Source organism: Giraffa tippelskirchi, chromosome 2 (genome assembly GCF_054371585.1).
Source record: "Giraffa tippelskirchi isolate mGirTip1 chromosome 2, T2T-mGirTip1v1.2.pri, whole genome shotgun sequence".
Lineage (NCBI taxonomy): Eukaryota > Metazoa > Chordata > Mammalia > Artiodactyla > Giraffidae > Giraffa > Giraffa tippelskirchi.
The window spans coordinates 141,007,200-141,026,634 of NC_137276.1; the positions used below are offsets into that span (position 1 = coordinate 141,007,200).

The 19,435-nt window shown below is 36.8% G+C and overlaps 1 protein-coding gene and 1 long non-coding RNA gene across 19 annotated transcripts in view; one reads left to right on the plus strand and one right to left on the minus strand.

Moving 5' to 3' along the window:
• FNDC3B (fibronectin type III domain containing 3B) overlaps positions 1–19,435 on the plus strand; it is a 362,295-nt gene that overhangs the window by 184,668 nt on the left and 158,192 nt on the right. For 16 of the 18 annotated variants that reach the window (XR_014077090.1, XR_014077092.1, XR_014077091.1 and 13 more), the window contains one exon: positions 8,131–8,207. Coding sequence is in view for 9 of the 18 variants with exons in the window: in XM_081570938.1 (XP_081427064.1) it covers positions 8,131–8,207 (77 nt within the window). In the remaining 9 variants the exon portion in view is untranslated. Of the gene's footprint in view, positions 1–8,130; positions 8,208–15,620; positions 16,021–19,435 lie in introns of those variants that run through there. The other 2 variants (XM_081570949.1, XM_081570948.1) reach the window with 2 other exon arrangements.
• Positions 8,327–17,263, minus strand: LOC145538619 (uncharacterized). Its single transcript, XR_014077098.1, has 6 exons — positions 16,943–17,263; positions 16,558–16,678; positions 14,860–14,995; positions 12,043–12,137; positions 8,996–9,053; positions 8,327–8,556 (listed from the first exon to the last, which is right to left on the minus strand). It is a non-coding gene; the product is annotated as an uncharacterized LOC145538619 (long non-coding RNA).

Genomic DNA, 19,435 nt, shown 5'->3' on the forward strand with positions numbered 1-19,435 from the left:
GTGCTCAGCCTTTATCATGGTCCGACTCTCACATCCATATATGACTACTGGAAGAGCCATAGCTTTGACTATACAAACCTTTGTTGGCAAAGTGATGTCTCTGCTTCTTTTATAAGCAGTCTAGGTTTGTCTTTCTGATAAATTCTCTGTTAACCTCTTTGTTCATATTGAATTTCTCTTCATGGCACAATGTTAAAGTTTTTTTAAAATACCATTATTTGACCAGGTACTGTACTGGGCACTATATGCATCATTACAACTCCCGGTCCTTGAAACAACCCTTGAAATTAGTTCTAGTCATTTTTTTTTTTTTTTTGTAACTCAGAGAACTGCTGATCTGTCAGAGAGATTTTAGGTAACTTACCGAGGGTCATGCTAGAAAGCAGTAGAGCTCACATCAAACCCAGGCCTCCCTAGTTCCAAGGGTTTTCTTCCTGCACTGCTCAGATTCTGCCTTTTCCAGTCTGTTTCCTCTCTGGCAGGATGACTAGGGAAAGAAGTAGTTACATATTGGAGAGACAAGTACATCTGAACCAGAGAGATGTGCAGTCTGTACCTGATTGTATATGAAAATTACACCTTGAGAGAGAGGAAAAAAAATGATTTTGCAGCAACATTTTAAGAAACAGCAAAACTTACTCCTGAAGGAAACCATGCTGAGCTAAAAACTATAAAAAGTGACTTCCAGACCGTATTGTTCCATCACCTGCCTGATGCTCAGCTTGCATCTGGGCCTCAGTTTCTTTACTTGTAAAACAGTGAGACCTCTACCAAATCCTGAGGGTCTTCTAACAGCTCATTTCTGTAATCACTAACATGTCCATAGGATGATAATCATTTAAAATCTTACTGAATTTAGACAGTGCCTGAAATGCATCCTTGTGTGCGTTTGTTTATATATCTGTACCCCATAATTAGACCTTCAGTCCCTTGAGGACTGAGAATGCAGCTTACTGGTATTTTGCATAGCACAGTGTCTAGAAATAGCATCCTCCCCAAAATTAATGTACGCGTCATAAAGTGTGCTCTAGGAGATTTGTTTATTAGTAACCCGAGATTTACCATCTTATAGTTTTTTGGTTATGTACTCATCATGTAACATTATTTTAGAAAACTTAAATAATTATTAAGGTGAAATTCATATAAGATTAACATGAACTATTAGATAAAATTAACTTATAATTCATTTGCATTTAGTGCATTTGTAGTGTAGGGCATTCACTTCTTTCTAGTTCTAAAACATTTTCATCACCCCAAAAGGAAACACTTCCATCTTTTAAGCAGTTAACATCCCAAATCATTCCCACTGCTTAGCCATCAGAAATTACAGATCTGAGTTTCATCTCTGATTTATTTATTCTGGATATTTTATGTACGTGGAATCACACAGTATGTGACCTTTTGTGTCTGGCTTCTTTTACTTAGTTTAATATTTTCAACTTTCTAGCATCTATCAGTACTTCATTCCTTTTTATGACTGAGTAATATTCTCATGTGTGTATTATATCAGGTTGTATTTACCCATTTTTCCCCAAATGGACATTTTGGCTGTTTGTACCATTTGACTGTTGTGAATAGTGCTGCTGTGAGCATGTGTTTGTGTATTTGTTTGAGTCCCAGTTTTCAATCCTTCTGGGTATATTTTACCTAGAAATCATATTGATGGGCCATATAGTACTTTTCTGTTTAGCTTTTTGAGGAAGAGCCAAACTGATTTCCACAGCAGCTGTACCATTTTACATGACTACGAGCAGTTGTACAAGGGTTGCAGTTTTTCCACATCCACACCAACACTTATTTTCCATTTTCCTGAGAATAGCTGTTATAGGAGTTTGAAGTGGTGCCTCATTGTGGTTTTGATTTGTTTCCCTAATGACTAATGAGGTGGTGAGCATCTTCTCACACTTATTGCCTCTCTGTCTTCTTTGGTAAAATGACTGTTTAAGCCCTTTACCCATTTTAAAATGGGTTGTCTTTTTGTTGAGTTGTGACAATTATTTATATATTTGGGATACTAGTTCCTTATTAGATACAGAATTTTTAAGTATGTTTTGCCTGTCTTATAGGTTGTCTTTTCATTTTGTTACTAATGTCCTTTGCATGAGGTTTTTAGTTATTATGAAGTCCTCTTTATTGTTTTTTCTTGTGTTGCTTATAGTTTTGGTGTCACATCTAAGAATCCATTGCCAAATGTAACATTATGAAAATATAGCCGTGTTTTCTTCTAAGGGTTTATGGTTTTAGCTTTTATATTTAGGTCTAACTTTTGTATATGATATCAGGTAGGAGTCCAAGTTGATTCTTTTAGTCTGTTTGAGGCCTCTTGCAGTTTCATATGAATTTAAGGATTTGCTTTTCCGTGTCTGCCAAAGAGACTTGGAATTTTGATAGAGATGACATTGACTTGGCTTCCCTGGTAGCTCAGCTGGTAAAGAATCTGCCTGCAATGCTTGAGACCTTGGTTTGATTCCTGGGTTGGGAGGATCCCCTGGAGAAGGGATAGGCTACCCACTCCAGTATTCTTGGGCTTCCCTTGTGGCTCACAGCTGGTAAAGAATCTGCTTGCATTGCTGGAGACCTGGGTTTAATCCCTGGATTGGGAAGAGCCTCTGGAGAAGGGATTGACTTTGTAGGTCACTTTGACTTGGTAGATTACTTTGAACAGTGTTGCCATCTTAATCGGAGAAGGCCATCTTAATAATACTGTCTTCCATTCCATGTCTTTGTTTAGGTGTTCTTGGGTTCCACTTCTTTAGGTCTTCTTTACTTTCTTTCAGCAATGTTTTGTATTTTAGGTGCGGAAGGCTTTCACCCCGTTTAAATTTATTCTTAGGTATTTTATTCTTTTGGATATTGCTGTAAATAGAATTATGTTCTTAATTTCCTTTTCAGATTGTTCATTTTTGGTGCATAGAAACATAATTGACTTGTGTGTTGCTCTTGTACCTGTAAATTTATTGAACTCTTTTTTTAAATCTAATAGTGTTTTGTCTATGGAATCTTTGGGATTTTCTATATATAGGATAATGTCATCTGCGAACATGGTTTTACTTCTTCCTTTCCAGTTTGGATGTTTTTTCTTTTTCTCCCAGTTGTTCTAGCTAGGACTTCTGGTTACAGTGTTAATAGTGATGTTGAAGGTGGGCATCCATCTCTTGTTCCTGATGTTAGGGTGAAAGCTTTAGTTTTTTAACCATTGAGTGTGATGTTTGCTGTGTATGCTCATTGTCTTTTAACCAACTTGAGAACTTGTTAGAAACTCTAACTCTTAGGATCCACCCCATATCTTCTGATTCTGAAACTGCAGGAAGTGGAATTTAGTCATCTGGATTTTCAGAAACGCTCTAGTTGATTTTGATGTGTACTAAAGTTTAAGAACCACTGCACTAGAGTTTAAGCTTAGGTTAGGACCTGTGTTTTATCTTTGTATTCCTTTTAGTCCTCTTATGGGATTAATTAATGTTGAATAACTTAAACAACAACAACAATGTTCCCAAAGTGCCTACATAATCTGTTAACTTGTCTACATGTCTCAAATCACCATAAATAACTGGAGATTCATTATTAGACATTCACAAGATTCACCAGAAGACCTCACGTTTTGTATTTAGTCTTAGACCCACGCATGGCAAACAGCGCAAGTATACTTTTATTTAGGCTGTTTGTCTTGGTAATTGCTTTCACCATAATTATCTGGTTACCTACTAACTGTGGTCTTATCCTTATGCCTACTTCAGCCAGCAAGAAATTCTCTTTTGGCTATTTGGAAAGATCTGGAGGCTTTTGTTTTTGTTTTTAATAGGGCTTATTGGATTTCATCACACTCTTGTTTCGCCCTTGTTTTATTTTTCTCATTAGTTTTCGTTTATCTTGCTATGTTGTGGCCTCAGTCCTCTTACATCCTTTTTCCATCTTTCATTCTTTTTGAACAAGATAATATTTAAGTTGATAAGCTAAGAATGTAATCTAGTGCTACTAATGGCTATTGTTGAAACTAGCCATTTGGACACACAGGTACCAGTTTATATACAAAAACAGTAATAACATTCTATTTATTCACTAGTTGTTTACCTACTGGTGAATATTCAGCTCATAAAAATACATTTTCAAAATGGCAAAATTGTGGTATAATTAATTATTTATAGCTGGTCTATTTCTGAGACTGGTTTAATGATAATTGATACCCTGGATTCCCATTTTCCACCACTTCTAGGTGTCTGAACCTCATTTGCACATCCTCCTCCCAAGAGTCAATCTAGTTAACTCTTCTCTCAGCACAGGTGAATATTCTGAGTATATTAATAGTATCAGAGCCGGGGTTATCTCCATGTGGGGGCTGTGTGGGATCCACCAATAGCAGTAGCAGCCTTGGTGGGGGCATAGCTCCATGAGCTATGTTTGGCCCTAAAAATACAACATTGCTGGACTTCCCTTCAGTCTCTTTGATATGAGAATAAAGTTGTAGGATCATTGCATGAATTACTATTGGTTGAATAATTAATTAAGCCATTCTCCAACCTTTCTTGTTCACAGTTGTTACAAGTAAATGAAAAATCAATGCACTAAAAAAAAATAAAAATAAAAAATAAAAAAAAAAAGAAAAATCAATGCACTAACAAATGCTAGCAAACTTCTAAGATGTCAGACCATGTACATGAATATTGCAGTTAAAATTTTTAATGACTACAAATGGATAATAGTTCTTATTTGTGTGTCACATCTTGTTCAATGAAAAAAGCTCAGGCGGGGGTGGGGAGGCCAAGTCTTGACTCTTGAAGTCACAGCCTAAAAGCTGAAATTGATCAAATTTCCCAAGACATTTTTTCATGGAACTACTTGACTTTCAGCTAAAATTCTAATTTCAGTTCTAGAAATTGTACATGTGACATCTTTTATCTGTCTGTGGAAGAGCTCATGTGGTCTCTAGCTGAGCTTCTTAATTAGTTTCTCAAAAAAACAAACAAACAAACAGACAGCATTTTGGAGGTGTATGTTTGGATTCAAATTATTTCATCTATGTGTATGTATATTTGTGTAGACCTACCTTTATATACCAAGAATGTTTAAATAAAGAGGGTTTGAGATATCTTAAGTGATTAACATTTTTTTTTTCAAGTTTAATAGATCAATGATTTCCCAATACACTCAAAGAGGAAGTTTGGGGAGACTGTGTGGCTTTTTTCCCTGCCTCACATATCCTGTGTTGGTGGTTTGAATAAGAAGAGAACCATTTTCCACTGTATTCTCATAGCTATATCCCTTAAATCTTGTGTCATGAGATCACCAATTAAAAAATCAAAAGGTATCTAGTAACCCTAAATGTTTAGGAAGAGAAATTTGTGTTTTAATTAGGGAAGAATTATAATAGTACAAGGAGGTTCTCAAACACAAACAGTTGAGCAGAAGCACTTAAACTCACTGATTGGGAGATAAGTGTTTAGGAAGACAGTGACTTTTCTCATACCACCACTGTGAAAAGGGATTTTATTTTGCTAGCTGTTAAACTTCGGAATGCCTGAGGGTGCAATGGTTTATTTCAGAAAGGAGTGAAATCTTAAGGTTCCAAGGCAGAGCTGAGTTTCAGAAACCATTACTGTATATTTCGCAATGCTTTTTGAAAGGGTTTTGATGACAGTGACAAGAGGAAGGGGGAACAAGCATGGTAAAGTCATTTGGCTACTTTTGAAATCAAGGCCAGGAAGAAAACATTTTCTGGCTGTAAATCACTGACTTGTCCTACATTCTTTAAAACATTTTATACAAATGACTTTAACAGTTTTAGGGGTCTTGCCTGGGGTTAAGAGACTGTTTGTCTGGTATACAGTTTGGTGATTAAAAAGTAGTACTTTAGTGAGGTGGTAGCATTTCTGCTCACACTCCATACTGTCAACTATTTGATATTTATCTGATGAAGTTTTTGCCGTTAAGTCAGTGTTGTACAGAGTATATGTGTGTTGATTTTATGTGTTGCAGGGACATGCACTCAAAAAAAAAAACAGTGCTTAAAATGTAATTGTAATGAAAGAACAGGAGAAAACAAAAAGCTATAAATAAAAGAAGAAATTGTAAAGATTGCTAACATTTTGATGAGTGATTATTGTGCCATGCACTGCCCTTAGTGCTTTTGCATGAATTACTGAATTTAATCTTTAAACCCAGTAGGAATTGTGGTGGCTCAGACGGTAAAGAATCTGCCTATAATGCAGGCGACCCGGGTTCAATTCCTGGGTCGGGAAGTTCCCCTGCAGAAGGAAATGGCAACCCACTCCACTATTCTTGCCTGGAGAATTCCATAGATAGAGAAGGCTGGTGGACTACAGTCCATGGGGTCACAAAAAGTTGGACACGACTGAGCGACTAACACTTGATAAGTGAGGCTCAGAGAGGCTAAGTGAATTGTTCAAGGTTACAAAACCAGTGTGAATAGTGAGCTGGGAAATAAAACTAGACACAGGGTGTGCTTGTAATGCCTGCTGATAGATCCGAGTTCACTGACCCTTGGATTTCAAGGATAGTACTCAGGCTAAGGGTAAAATAGTTGTTTATGATTTTTTAAGTGACTCAATTAAAATAAAAATATACAGTAAATACCTAGATGTCTTACTGGCTATGGCAAAAATGCCAAAGCTGATAAGGATGAATTTGGAAAGTGCCTTTGGTGATAGGTAAATGTATTAGTTTGACTCATACTTAAAAATACCTTGGGGTCATGGAATTATCATTTCTTATGCCATGGACATCCTTTGCTTTAACTGATTACCAGTGTGTTACAGTGTAAGAGACTGCTGTGGTATTTTGTACGTATTTAAATTATCAGATAGATAGTTCAGAGCTTTGGCATGTTGTACATGAAGTTGCAGTGACTCTAGTCATATGGAATGTTACATGAATATTGGAATCTTTTCTGTCCTTCTTCTTTATATTTTTCCTATATGTGCAGACCTTTCAATGGGCACCCCGACAATCCCTGTTCCTCCACACTCTCCTGAGAAGTAGTTCTAACAGTGGATTGTACTGTGAGGTGAAAGGTGCATTGTACTTATATGTAAATACAGCACTGGGTGGCAGGGTCTGTCTTCTTTTGCCAAGAAAAGCGTTGTATTTTTCTTTGTTTTTGTTACAGCAGGGCAATTTTCATTGCCAGCGGCACAACACACATTAGGAGAAAGCAAATAAACAACACAGGGCACTTGGAGCCAGGAAGTCACATCTCAGGCTCGAAACACGGCTTTGGATTGACATTTGGGATGTGGGTTGCTAGATAGGGGAGCCACCTATCAAACTGAAAGCCTGTAACCCGAGGTCGTACTCTTCCAGGGAAACTATTTAGTCACAGAATCTTTGGAAGGGTGTCAGAAATTGATTTTGATGTTATGACAGTTAGTTTCCTTGTAATTAAATATTTAACTCAAACTATGTCTTAGGTAATTGATGATCGCCTTGCCTTTCGTTGTTTGCCTTAGACATGCCATTAACATTTGTTGAATTTAATATTTTGAAACTAACCTTTTGTTAATTGAATGCTTTACTCTGAAATAATCCAATTAAATTTTGTATGAGTATTCCTGGTAGTAGTAGTGCCTAGTTTTAAACATGGTCTATTTTTATCCCCTTCCTTATCAGAGATATGTCAAATTCAGCGGGTTTGGAGTATTTTAAAGGTTTCTTCTATGTCAAATTAATGGTGTGTTACAGTAGCTTATTGAAAACAATAATCAAAATAAAAATTTTAAACCCAAAGATTTTTTAAAACAGAAGAGGTAAACTCATTTAAAAATTTACTTGCTTAAGCATGTATTAATAGTACATTCTTTTAAAGGCAAAAAAGGAAATTTTTTGCCCCATTTTGTTAAAATACTCTTACCTGCACAGCTTTAGTTTATGGAATTTGAGGCTTTGGGAATTGTTAAATCTTTATAAAGATATTCATAGTGGTTTCCCTCCTTCCCAGCCCCTTGACTTATGCAACCTTTTCATCCATTTCAGATCTAAGGCACGAGATAGCAATTATTGGAGAGAAAATAGTCAAAGTAATTCTCTTCAGTTTTGATAATATTTAAACATACCAGTGACTGTTATGAATAATGTATATTTCTTCAGCTGTTAATATCTTACTCCTCCCTCTTTTAGGACCTGCTGAAGTTCCCATGATGTCACCCAATGGATCCATTCCTCCCATCCATGTGCCTCCAGGTTATATTTCACAGGTAAACCATTTAATAGATTTCTCTACTCACTGTTGGCCCTGTCACTTCAAAAGAATATATGGCTTCAAAAACTCATCCTGGCATTAATTTAGTTAGGATAATGCTAAAGTTGTGGGATGTTTTTGTTTTTGTTTGTTTTGACTTTTTATTTTTTTCTGTGTGCACTTGGGCACCCCAGGGCCCTTCTTGATTCTTGCCAGTTGACTTGCCAGAAAGTCAGCTGAAGGCAAACACAGTAGGGTTAGGAGGCCTCCTTCCGTCAAGGTGGGTTTCACCCTTGACCATCTGATGGTGATTTCTTCATAAAGTCTACTGCCTTAGAGACTTCCTTCCACTGTACCACGATTTGCTAGTTGGGGGGGAAGTGTAGATTTAATTAGCAAAAATATTAAAGGAGACATAGTTAACTTCAACAGAGTCTGTGCTCTTCTGGTGCCCTAATTTCTCTGTAATGTGGCACAACTTAGTCTTGGTGAATTACGAATATAATGTGAGAACTTGGCTGTTTGTACTTAAATTTCTCTGAAATTGGATTATTTAAGTTAAAAAAAAAAAGAACAGTAGTTTAAAAAGAAGTGGCAATTTCAGAGGTATGTTGGAAGGATTTTTAAAAAAAGATAGTTATACCACTATTCCTGGATAAGGTTTAAGGTCTTCAGGCTGCCTGGAATGTGGACATCTGGGTATACTTGAGTTTTTGTCCTCTCTCCCAGGACAATACGAACTCCTCTCTGCACTACTTCCTCCCCTGAATACCTAACTAACCAAGTCTTCTCTCTGCTTTTTACCTTTGTTTTCTTTTTTTTTTCTGATTATGAAGGCATCTTTTATTCTTTGGCAAAAACCCTGAAAAGACAGAGAAGCGTATAAAAAAATACTTATAAGTTTACCACCCACAGAAGACAATAATCTTTATGTTAACATTTTTTGGATTATAGTCTTCCAGATTTTTTTTCTTTCTCTGTCTTATTTTAAAGTGGATCAAAAATCTGTAATTTTCAGTTTTAATGATTTTGCTAGGGTGAAAAAATGGCAGCTACATAGGAAAATTGCTGAAGTTCAGGCAGGAATCAAAGAAGATTTATCCTTCTCTGATGTAAAAATTCACCCTTTTCTTCACTCTCTAAGCCATAGTTTAGCCACTATAATTTCAGTTTTTCCATCCCTACTTTTTTTGTACAAACCAATTTGACATCTTTTTTTTTTTTTGAGTAGGCAGAATATTGGCCTGTCTTTGCCCTGTTGCAAATAAATGACTTGTTTTACATAAATCTTTGTAAATAAGGATCACTGAAAGGAGAAAAGGGTGCAGAGCAGGCCCTTGCATCAGGACCCAGGATGATGGATCACATTCACGTCACCAGTCAATTAACAGAAAAGAAAAAGGAATGTAGATTTCTATTATGTCTCCCACTCATTTATTTTGAGGAAGTGTTTCATTCCTGTGAAACAGAGTACAGTTCTCACCATTGTGATGGTTGAATAACACCTCCTTCTATGCTAAAGGCCCATTTAAGGAATACCAGTTGAAAATTCTAATGGAGGGAAGCTGTAATGTGCTTTTTCTTGCTAGTGGTGTTGCTGTGATTTTACTAACTGCCAAACATTTATTAGGTTTCCTAGGGAAAATAGAGAATTTTAGACCGTGGTGTATTTCTGATTCTGAAAATCTTTGATAGAAAATGTAAGTAGAAAGAGGAAAAGCAGAGCTGTAATCTTACTTTAATAAAACTGATGATGGAAGTATAGTGAGACACTTTCTCAATTAAGAATTATGGCAGTGTGTGCTCAGATATACTGGAAGAATAGTAAAAATGGAATAATTTGGATTTTGAATTGAAAAAGAGCAAGAATACTCCAATATAAAATAAAAATTTAAAATAAAGTTGATGGAAATATTCCAAAAAAAAAAGAAAAAAAGCTCAAGAAACAGCCTGTAAGGCATGTGTTCAGTTTCATTTAGATTGGGCTTTCTGATCAGAAGATGGGCCCAGAGTTAAATGATCCTCAGTGGTAAACATTATAATGTTAATAATATTGGACAGTGAAGTGTCTAAGTAAAAGAAATTATTACAGTGAAGAAAACTGAGAGCCTGAAGCACAAAGAAGATGTACAACTCCTTCTTTAAGGCTGACCGTATACAGACTTCAAAGACATGAAGAGGGTTGGAGCCAAGTATAAAACATCTTCGACTTGTCAAGAAGCAGAATGTCTTTTTGTTATTCAGTTGTGAGGAGAAAACATTACTTAAAGAAAAAATCCCCCTCCTGGCTAGACATACATAAGAATGCCCAATACTAGTCTGTCACTATCCAATACAATTTTACTTCTTCACCCTACAGTCCTTTTCCTCAATTACATGTGGCTTCCTTGTTCAGATCTAGAGTTGGATGTACATTACACAGAAGTAAAATTAAAGCTCTTTGGTTTATGAATTCTTCATATTCAACACTGCCCTCCTTTTGAGAATCGCCTTTACCTGTTGTCCCATGTTGCTACCACCTTAAACTTCTGTCCCCTGGCCTTTTCTCAACTACATACTTTTGTGCCCACTATTTCTCTCTTTTTGGAGAACTCAAGAGCCCTTCTTTGTCTGACAGTTCAGTCATGCTTCTATTCAAATGCCCCTCCTCATTGTGACCCTTTTAGAACCTCCAACACAGAGATGGTTGTTTTGTTTTTTCAGCATCTTTGGTACTTTCTCTCCATCTCTTTCATGAAACACAGTACATTTTATAATCATCCACAAGAATCTCGGTTCCTCATTGGGATTATATCTGAGAATCTAGAGTTCTGCCTGATATGTAGTAGGTACTTGATAAGTGCTTTTAAATGTAAGTGATTGGCCAAGCTGAAATAAAGTAAATATAGGATAGATTCATAGATTGGACTCAAAGATGTGCAAGTTCAAGTAGAGTAATAAAACATCTGATAGCTGGAAAATTGACAAGATCATAGTGATGTATACCTACAAGGAATGAAAAGCACTGAATGTGGACTAAAGAGAGAGGAATGCAAAGATAATTTGGTAGAGGAAGAAATAGCGTCCTCAACAACAGCATGGGGACAACTGGTTATCCAAATGCAAAAGAATGAATTTGGACCTCTACCTCACATCGTATACAAAAATTAACTCACAATGGATTATGGATGTAAGTGTAAGAGCTAAAACCACATAGTTCTAGGAGTAAAATTTTATAACCTTGAAGTAGGCAACGGATTCTTAGATACGACACCAAAAGTGCAAGCATCAATAGAAGACAATAGATAAATTTGACTTCATCTAGATTAAGACTTTTTATGCTTTCAGGGTCACCATCAATAAAATGAAAAGAGAGCTCATAAATTGGGAGAAAAATATATGCAAATCATATATTTTAGAAGAGACATGTACCTAGAATATACCAGGAAATCTTACAGCTCAAGAATAAAATGATAAAAACCCCAGTTTAAATATGGACAAAGGATCAGAACAGATGTTTCTCCAAAAGCACTGTACAGGTGGCCAAGTAGTACATTGAAAGAGGGTGAACACCAGTAACCATCAGGGAAATGCAGATCAAAACCACAGTGCAATACATTTCACACACACTATGATGTCTTTAGTCTGAGAGACAAGTAATAACAAGTGTTGGTAAGAATGTGGAACACTTGGAACCCTCACACACTGCCTGTGATCATGTAAAATAGTACAGCTGCTCTGAAAGATATTCTGGCATTTCCTCAAATGGTTAAATATAGAGTTACTATTGTTGTTGTTGTTCAGTTGCTAAGTTGTGTCTGACTCTTTGCGACCCCATGGACTGCAGCATGCCAGGTTTCTCTGTCCCTCACCATCTCCCGGAGTTTGCTCAAACTCATGTTCATTGAGTCGATGATGCCGTTTGGCCATCTCATCAGAGTTACCATATGACTCCATTCTTCTACTCCTAGGTAGATATCCAAGAGGAGAGAAAGCATATATTTACACACAAGCTTATATATGAATGTTCATAGCAGCATTTTTCATGATAACCCCAAAGTGAAAACAACCCAGATGTCCATCACCTTATGAATGGATCAACACAATGTGATATATCCGTACAATGGACTGTTAATTCAGCTATAAGAAGGAATGAAGTACTGATGCATGCTAAAACATGGATGAACCTTGAAATATTATGCTAAGTGAAAGAAGCTAGAGAGAAAAGCCATATACAGCATCATTCCACTTACATATAATGTACAGAATAGGCAAATCCATAGTCTCTGATAATAAACTCGTGTTGCCAGGAGCTGGGGAAGAGAGTATTAGGGAGTTCCTGCTAATGGTATGGCATTCTTTTTGGGATCATGATGATGTTCTGGAAATAAATAATGGTCACTCAACTCTGAATATACTAAAAACCAGCTGAATCAGACACTTTAAAAGAATGGATTGGTGGTATGTAAATTATATCTCAAAGCTGTTACAAAAGGGAGGGGGGAGATAGTGACTAGTCCTAATTATTTATCAGCAAACAATGGCACAGCTGGGAAAAATGGCCCTGCCTGGGTTGATGATGGTAATAATACTATGTATGCTCTGCTCAATGCTTTATTTGCATCTGTAGTTTTCACCATCCTAACTTTACATATGAGGAAGCTAAGACGCTGAGTTGAGTCAGGATCGCAACACAGGCGTTTCTGAAGTTACTGACCATTTTGCCACTATGATGTGATCTCAAAGTTAGCGACAGAGCCTCCCTTGATGGATACACAGTTTACCCTTCAATAATGATGTGGAGAACTGTACAGATTCAGTTATACTTGGATTTTTTTCAATACTGATACTCAGTACTACACAATCTGTGGTTGATTGACTGAATGAGGATATGGATAAGGGGAGCTAATTTTAAATTATTTGTGGACTTTTGACTGTGAAGAGGGTAAGTGGCCCTAACACCCACCTTGTTTAAGGATTAACTGTGTTTGCTTCACGTTACATTGCTTCTGACAGTGTGAGCATGGATGTGTGGTATGTCTACTCGTACATCTCCAATACTGAAACACCAGCTACTCACGTATGAGATGGTCCATATTGTAAGGAAATTGAAGAGGGAGGCAAGTAAATGATGAAAGATGTGTTAAAGATGTTACTGTAGTCACTTTATTTATTTATTTTTTTTTTTATAAATTTATTTATTTTAGTTGGGGGCTAATTACTTTACAATATTGTAATAGTTTTTGCCATACATTGACATGAATCAGCCATGGGTTTACATGTGTTCCCCTTCCTGGACCCCCCACCCACCTCCCTCCCCATCCCATCCCTCTGGGTCATCCCGTTGCCCCGGCCCTGAGCCCTTGTCTCATGCATCGAACATGGAATGGTGTTCTGTTTCACATACGATAATAATACTGTAGTCACTTTAAACTGAGTCAATGGAGAAATTCTTGATTGTAGAATTCATTCCATACTTTAGTAGCTAAAAGTGCTTTAAATATTGATTGGTAAACTTGATCAAATTGACAAAATACTGATGTCAGTAATGAGCAGATGGTCTTAAAGAGACATTTGGAGCTGAAGAGACAGCTCTGCTCCAATGCACAGTCAACAGCACAGCCTGTATTTTCTTAGGTTGAGAAGGACTGAACCTGTGGTCCTTACAGATAATGTAGACTAGGGCAGGAGAACAGTGGAATCTTGTCTAAGATAGTAGGCTTATTTCTGTTGTTGTCGGGGTTGTGTGTGTGTGTGTGTGTGTGTGTGTGTGTGTGTGTGTGTGTGTGTTGTGCTTTACTTTTTGGTGGAAGCCTGGGGGCGCTTTGAGGAAATTATAATCTGACCTTTAAACCTTGAGGGAAAATACAGGCTAAGAAATTTTTTTTTTCCCACATCTATGAGGAAGTGAATTTATGTGAGAGAGAGAATTTAGTCTTATCACACTCATTATTATTTCCATTATGGAAAAGCATTTGTTAGTGTGATTAGGGTTGAAACTATGGGAAAACTGAGTGAATTGGGAAGATCATGGACATTACTTGAAAAAACCTGTCTTTGTATTCTACCATGGCTACTTCCCGTGTGACTTTTACAAATTCTTTCACCACAAAGGCGAATACCTACCTGATATGGTAGAGGGAAGAATTAAGAGAAATGCTATGTGAAGTGCACAGTCCACACCTGGCAGTTCACTAAGTGGTAGTTATTAGAATGAAGAAGCCTGTTAAAGCAATTTCGGTGAAAGTTTGGCAGAATTTGCCTTCCCCAATACATATTGAGATCACGCCATATGAAGCAAATTTTTCCTTTCATTGTATACTTGCCCTGGTTTTTCTTAAATTTTTTAACCTCATCATTAACTTTTGAAGAATTCATATATAAAAATTTCTTAAGCAGATGCCATGAGTTTAATTTTCCATGCTTCCATAGTAATTTATGAAACATTTTCAAAAGTTAATAGGGGAAAATTTCATGTAGACCCCCAAATTTAAAAAGCATATGAAGAGAAAAAGTGAAACATTCAAGTTAATGTTCCATCATTTGACAAACCACGCTTCTTTTTCCAGATTAATTGGTAGAACCTAAAAACTTTAAAGAGTAGTCAAAATAAGTATTTCTGTTGTTATAGCAGAAGTACACACTTTACCTTCTTCCATTGTTTTGAGGATTAGTTAATGTGTAGTTACCTGTTGAAATTATATATATTCCATTTCTCTTGACTGAAGGGAGACAAGAAATCCATATTAAAACACGTTTAAAGTTTGGTTTGGTTGGTCATTCTCCAATGAGGCTTGTTTCCTGAGTTGGCCAGAAATCAGCGTCCTTTGGAGAAACAGTGGGGTCTGTTAGTTGGAAGCCATGGAATGCTTTCCCCCATGTTGTTCAGCCAAATGTGAGCTATTAACATTTAGCCTCAACTGCTTCCATTTGGTAAGTACGACCTGGTGTTAGACTAATGCCGTCCTTCATCTTCACACAGTAAAAATGATGATCAGAACGGAACATGAGGCATTGATTGCCCTTGTACCTGGGCAGACCAGGAATCAGACCCACTTGGCAACCAATAATAAGAAAATTGAAATCTCTTTTAAGACTTTAAATCTTCAGAAGCATTGATTTTTCTAGTGGAAGTTAGGAAAATATCTCATAGTCAACAATGTGTGCATGGGTGCTGGGAGCTTCTGTGGAAAAGAGCAGAGGACTTATGCATCCCTTCTGTTTTAGTTTCTATCATCAGCAGATTTACAATAACTTTAGTTTTTATTTTATGCCTTATTTTGTTTGAAGAGTGATTACAGACAAGGTTGGCAATGCTAAATTAAAGAGATGTACCCTCCCCTCTGAGCATTGTTTAAGTTTCCTCCTTCTGAGTCCTCTGTCTCCTTGTTCTGCATTTTCTCTTAGATTTCTTTCCTTTGTTTCTGAGATCCTGGCATTGTGACCTAATAGAACGCAGGATTATTTGAGGAGATGAAATGTGAGCCCAGGTAGGGTTCTGCATCTGGCTCCCTGTGTGATTTCAGGAATATTTTAAGTTACTTGTTTGGGTGTTTTACTTGTTTGTTTACTTGACCTTTGTTGATCTTCCTCCCTTTTAGCATTTAAATGCCTCAAGACCAGTGACCACTGTGTCATGTTCATCACTGTATCTTCAGTTTCTTGAAAGGTGTCAAGCACATGCTTGGCATCTATCAAAATTTGTCTGACTTTTGGAGTCATTTTTATCTTTGGGAGGGAGAAGGGCAAACGAAGGTGTTTTAGGATCTCTGAGATTGTTTTCTAATCTAAAATTAGTTGATGCTCCTCTACTGTTCATACTCCTCCTTAAGAAGAGACCAAGAGAACATGTAAGTTTCCATAAGCTGTCACAACAACAGTGGGGAAGGCTTTTGGGAAATTTGGCATTCTATTGAGTAGGATGCTATTCTTCACTTCTATAGAAAAATGAAAGTGACTTGATAGTTGAGTTTCATGATAATAATATTGAGAAGATATCACACCTGCAAATGACTTCTAAATCATTAATAAGGATTAAATTATGTATGTTAAATTATATCTGATTTTATTACATGATTATTGTAGTCTGTCTTTCCAAATTAGTAACCCAAGTGTGTAACAACTTTTCTTAGACAATCACCTCTGCCCAACCTTTGGGCACAAAACTTAACCAAGGTTAAGAGGTTGTATTCCTACACATTGTTTGAAACTCATCATGTTTATAAACTTGGATGTATAATACAGTTATTTTGCTTTGTAATAAATGTCTGATTATCAACAGCACAGATTCTTAATCATTTCTTGTGCCATGGAACCCACTGCCAGATTGTTGAAGCATTTTTAAGTGTAAAATATAAAATTCATAGATACAGTCTAGAACAACCTACCTGTGTTTCCATGGATATAAATGTGTCTGAGAAGCTGGACTGGAAAGATGTGATTGGCGATGTTTTCTCTGCTGATCAGTGGAGAGGTGTGAGGAATAGGAGCAGTTATTCCTGAAGATTCCTGTGTTGATAGTTCTATTAATATCTTTTTTAAAAATTGAAGTGTAGTTGACTTAAAATGTTGTGTTGATTCCTGATGTGCAGCAAGGTGATTCAGTTATACATACGCACTCACATGTATGTACATTTTAAATAGTCTTCCATTATGGCTTATCTCAGGATATTAAATATAATGCCCTGTGCTATACAGTAGAACCTTGTTTATTATTAATATCTGAAAAGCAACTCAGTTTGGCACAAATTAAAGCATGAGGTCACTACTTACTGTTTATCTGCTGACAAATGTTCTGTTCCTCAAAACAGAGATACCATATAGTGTGATACAACTATTTGTTCCATGTTATTCATTGAAACTCTATTGTTATAACTCTTCTCACTTGTTCAGGGTTCTTACAAATACTAGGAGTGTTAGATTTGATTTTTGATCTTCAAATATCGTGGAACTTTTTGGTCTTTAGGTGGCAATATACAATAAAATATGATAGAAAAGGTACAACACTTCCAGTCACAGTACTTGGGTGTGAATCTTGTCACCCACTTAGCTGGCCTTAGGTTAACTGCTCCTGAAGATTCTTCATCTAGAATTTAGAACTGTGATGGTGCCCACATCAGAGGATCTTCTGAGGGTTATGCGAATTATGTGCCAAGCACTTTATACATTATCACGTTACTTAGTTCTTTTTAAATAGGGGCCCAAGTTGGGGATAGCTGTCCCTCAAGCTGGGGTAGCTGAGGTTTGATAAGATGGAGCTGGCACCAGCTGAGGACCCAGCCCTAGATCTGTGGCTCATAAGATGGGTTTCAAACTTTGCTGGGCTTCCTTCTTAATGTGGAAGGACTTACTCAATTACTGCCATTGTCCCCTCAACTACAGCATTACATGCTTTACTGAAGTAGTTGGATTAAAAGAGATACCGCTGTAGATGTACTTGTTCCATCCTCCTCTTCAGTCCTCAATGATTTTAGTTATAAATCATTTACATATAACCTAGTTGTGCTCTTTTTTCCAGATTAAAGGTATATGTACGTGTGAGGGGTTTCTCTGTATATAAAAGTGTTGGTATAGATAAGGCTAGTAGAGTGAGGCTTGCCATTTATGAGGTTATCTCCTTATACTGTTTGCCTCTGGACAAGCCTCTCTATAAGAGTCGTGCTCCGCAACACTGAAGACTAGTGCCACTTCAGTACCTTCAACTTGGGATTCCCTCGTACAACAGCCTCAGATGTGTTATCTGCATCTAACCATTGACACATTGGTCTGTACCTTAGCCATTGCTTGAAGTTGGCATGTGCATTACAAATTATTCACCAATGGAAAATTTAAGGTTTCCAGATATAAGTGAGTGTGTGGGTAAGATGTTTGGGGAATTGTTATTCATTCATGAATCACCTTGTTCCTTAAAACCTTAAATTTGGTTACCTATGAAGCACATAAAATTGGTTGTTTACTTAACCATTGGCAAGAACTCTTTCAGAAAAGTGGAATCTTCAAGGAGCTTTTTTATTCCACCCTTGATTGAAAGAGGATATTGATTATCTGCATCTACTCTGCAGGATAATCCTTTGATGTTATATAAAGGGCTTTTAAAAACCTAGAAATATCACTGATAATTTATTTTTCCATTCTGCTACAAAAACAACCCTGCTGAGTGGCAAAAGGATCTGGTCCTAAGCCTAGAGGGTTTATCATCTCAGAACATTCACGATAATGGAACACTGGAAAGAACAGATAGTATTTCATCAATGTTTGGCTGTAACAGATATGAAGATAAAGGAGATTGAGCAGTAATATTTTGGTGTTTTCAACCACAGTCATAATCATTAAATTTGAAAATGCAGAAAAGTCAGGAGATTTGGGAAAAACATTGAATCCTGCCATGTTTTGAAGTCAAATAACTTAATCTATAAGATAGAATCACTGCTTGGCTCCTGCAAATCTTTGGTTGCCCTTTGAATATTACTTGATCCTAATTTTCACTTTCTTCTAAGGCACTTGGTGATGTTGGTAGGAGTTTCATCCGTAGCATCAGAAAAGGCCTTGGGCTAGGGAGAGTACAGTCCTTACATTTCAAGTCTCTAACCTCCATGAAGAACAAACTTGCTTTTCCTCTTATGTTTACTATATTAGAAAATGCAGAGTGAGGAGTCAGTGCAAAAATGGAAGGGTGAAAAATAACGCTTTTCATTCCTGGTTGGTGATGAATAAAATAAAACCACTCAGCTGCCTTTGGATTTGAAGTAGAACTTACACGAGAAATGTGTAAATTTTCTGTGTCTTTCTTATAGTAAAATCATACTTCTTTAAAACAAGAGTGTCAGGGATAACAGATCTGGAATTGAGTTTAGATTATCTAAAATTTTAGAGTATGATGTCAGGTATTTACCTGAGTTATGGGGAGACATTGATTTTGATAAAGAATGTGTTATTAACAACTCTTATTGTTGTTTAGTTGCTAAGTTATGTCCGACTCTTTTGCGACCCCATGGACTGTAGCCCGCCAGGCTTTTCTGTCCATGAGATGTCCCAGAAAAGAACACTGGAGTGGGTAGCCATTTCTTTCTCTAAGGGATCTTCCTAACCCAGGGATCGAACCTACATCTCTTGCATTGTAGGCTGATTCTTTACTGCTGAGCCACCAGGGAAGCCCAATAGTAACTGTTGCTAGACATTAAATGTAAGAGATAACTTTTTTTTTTTGCTTGCTTTTTCATTCATTTGTTTGTTAGCCAACTTATATTGAGAAACTCCTGTATGTCT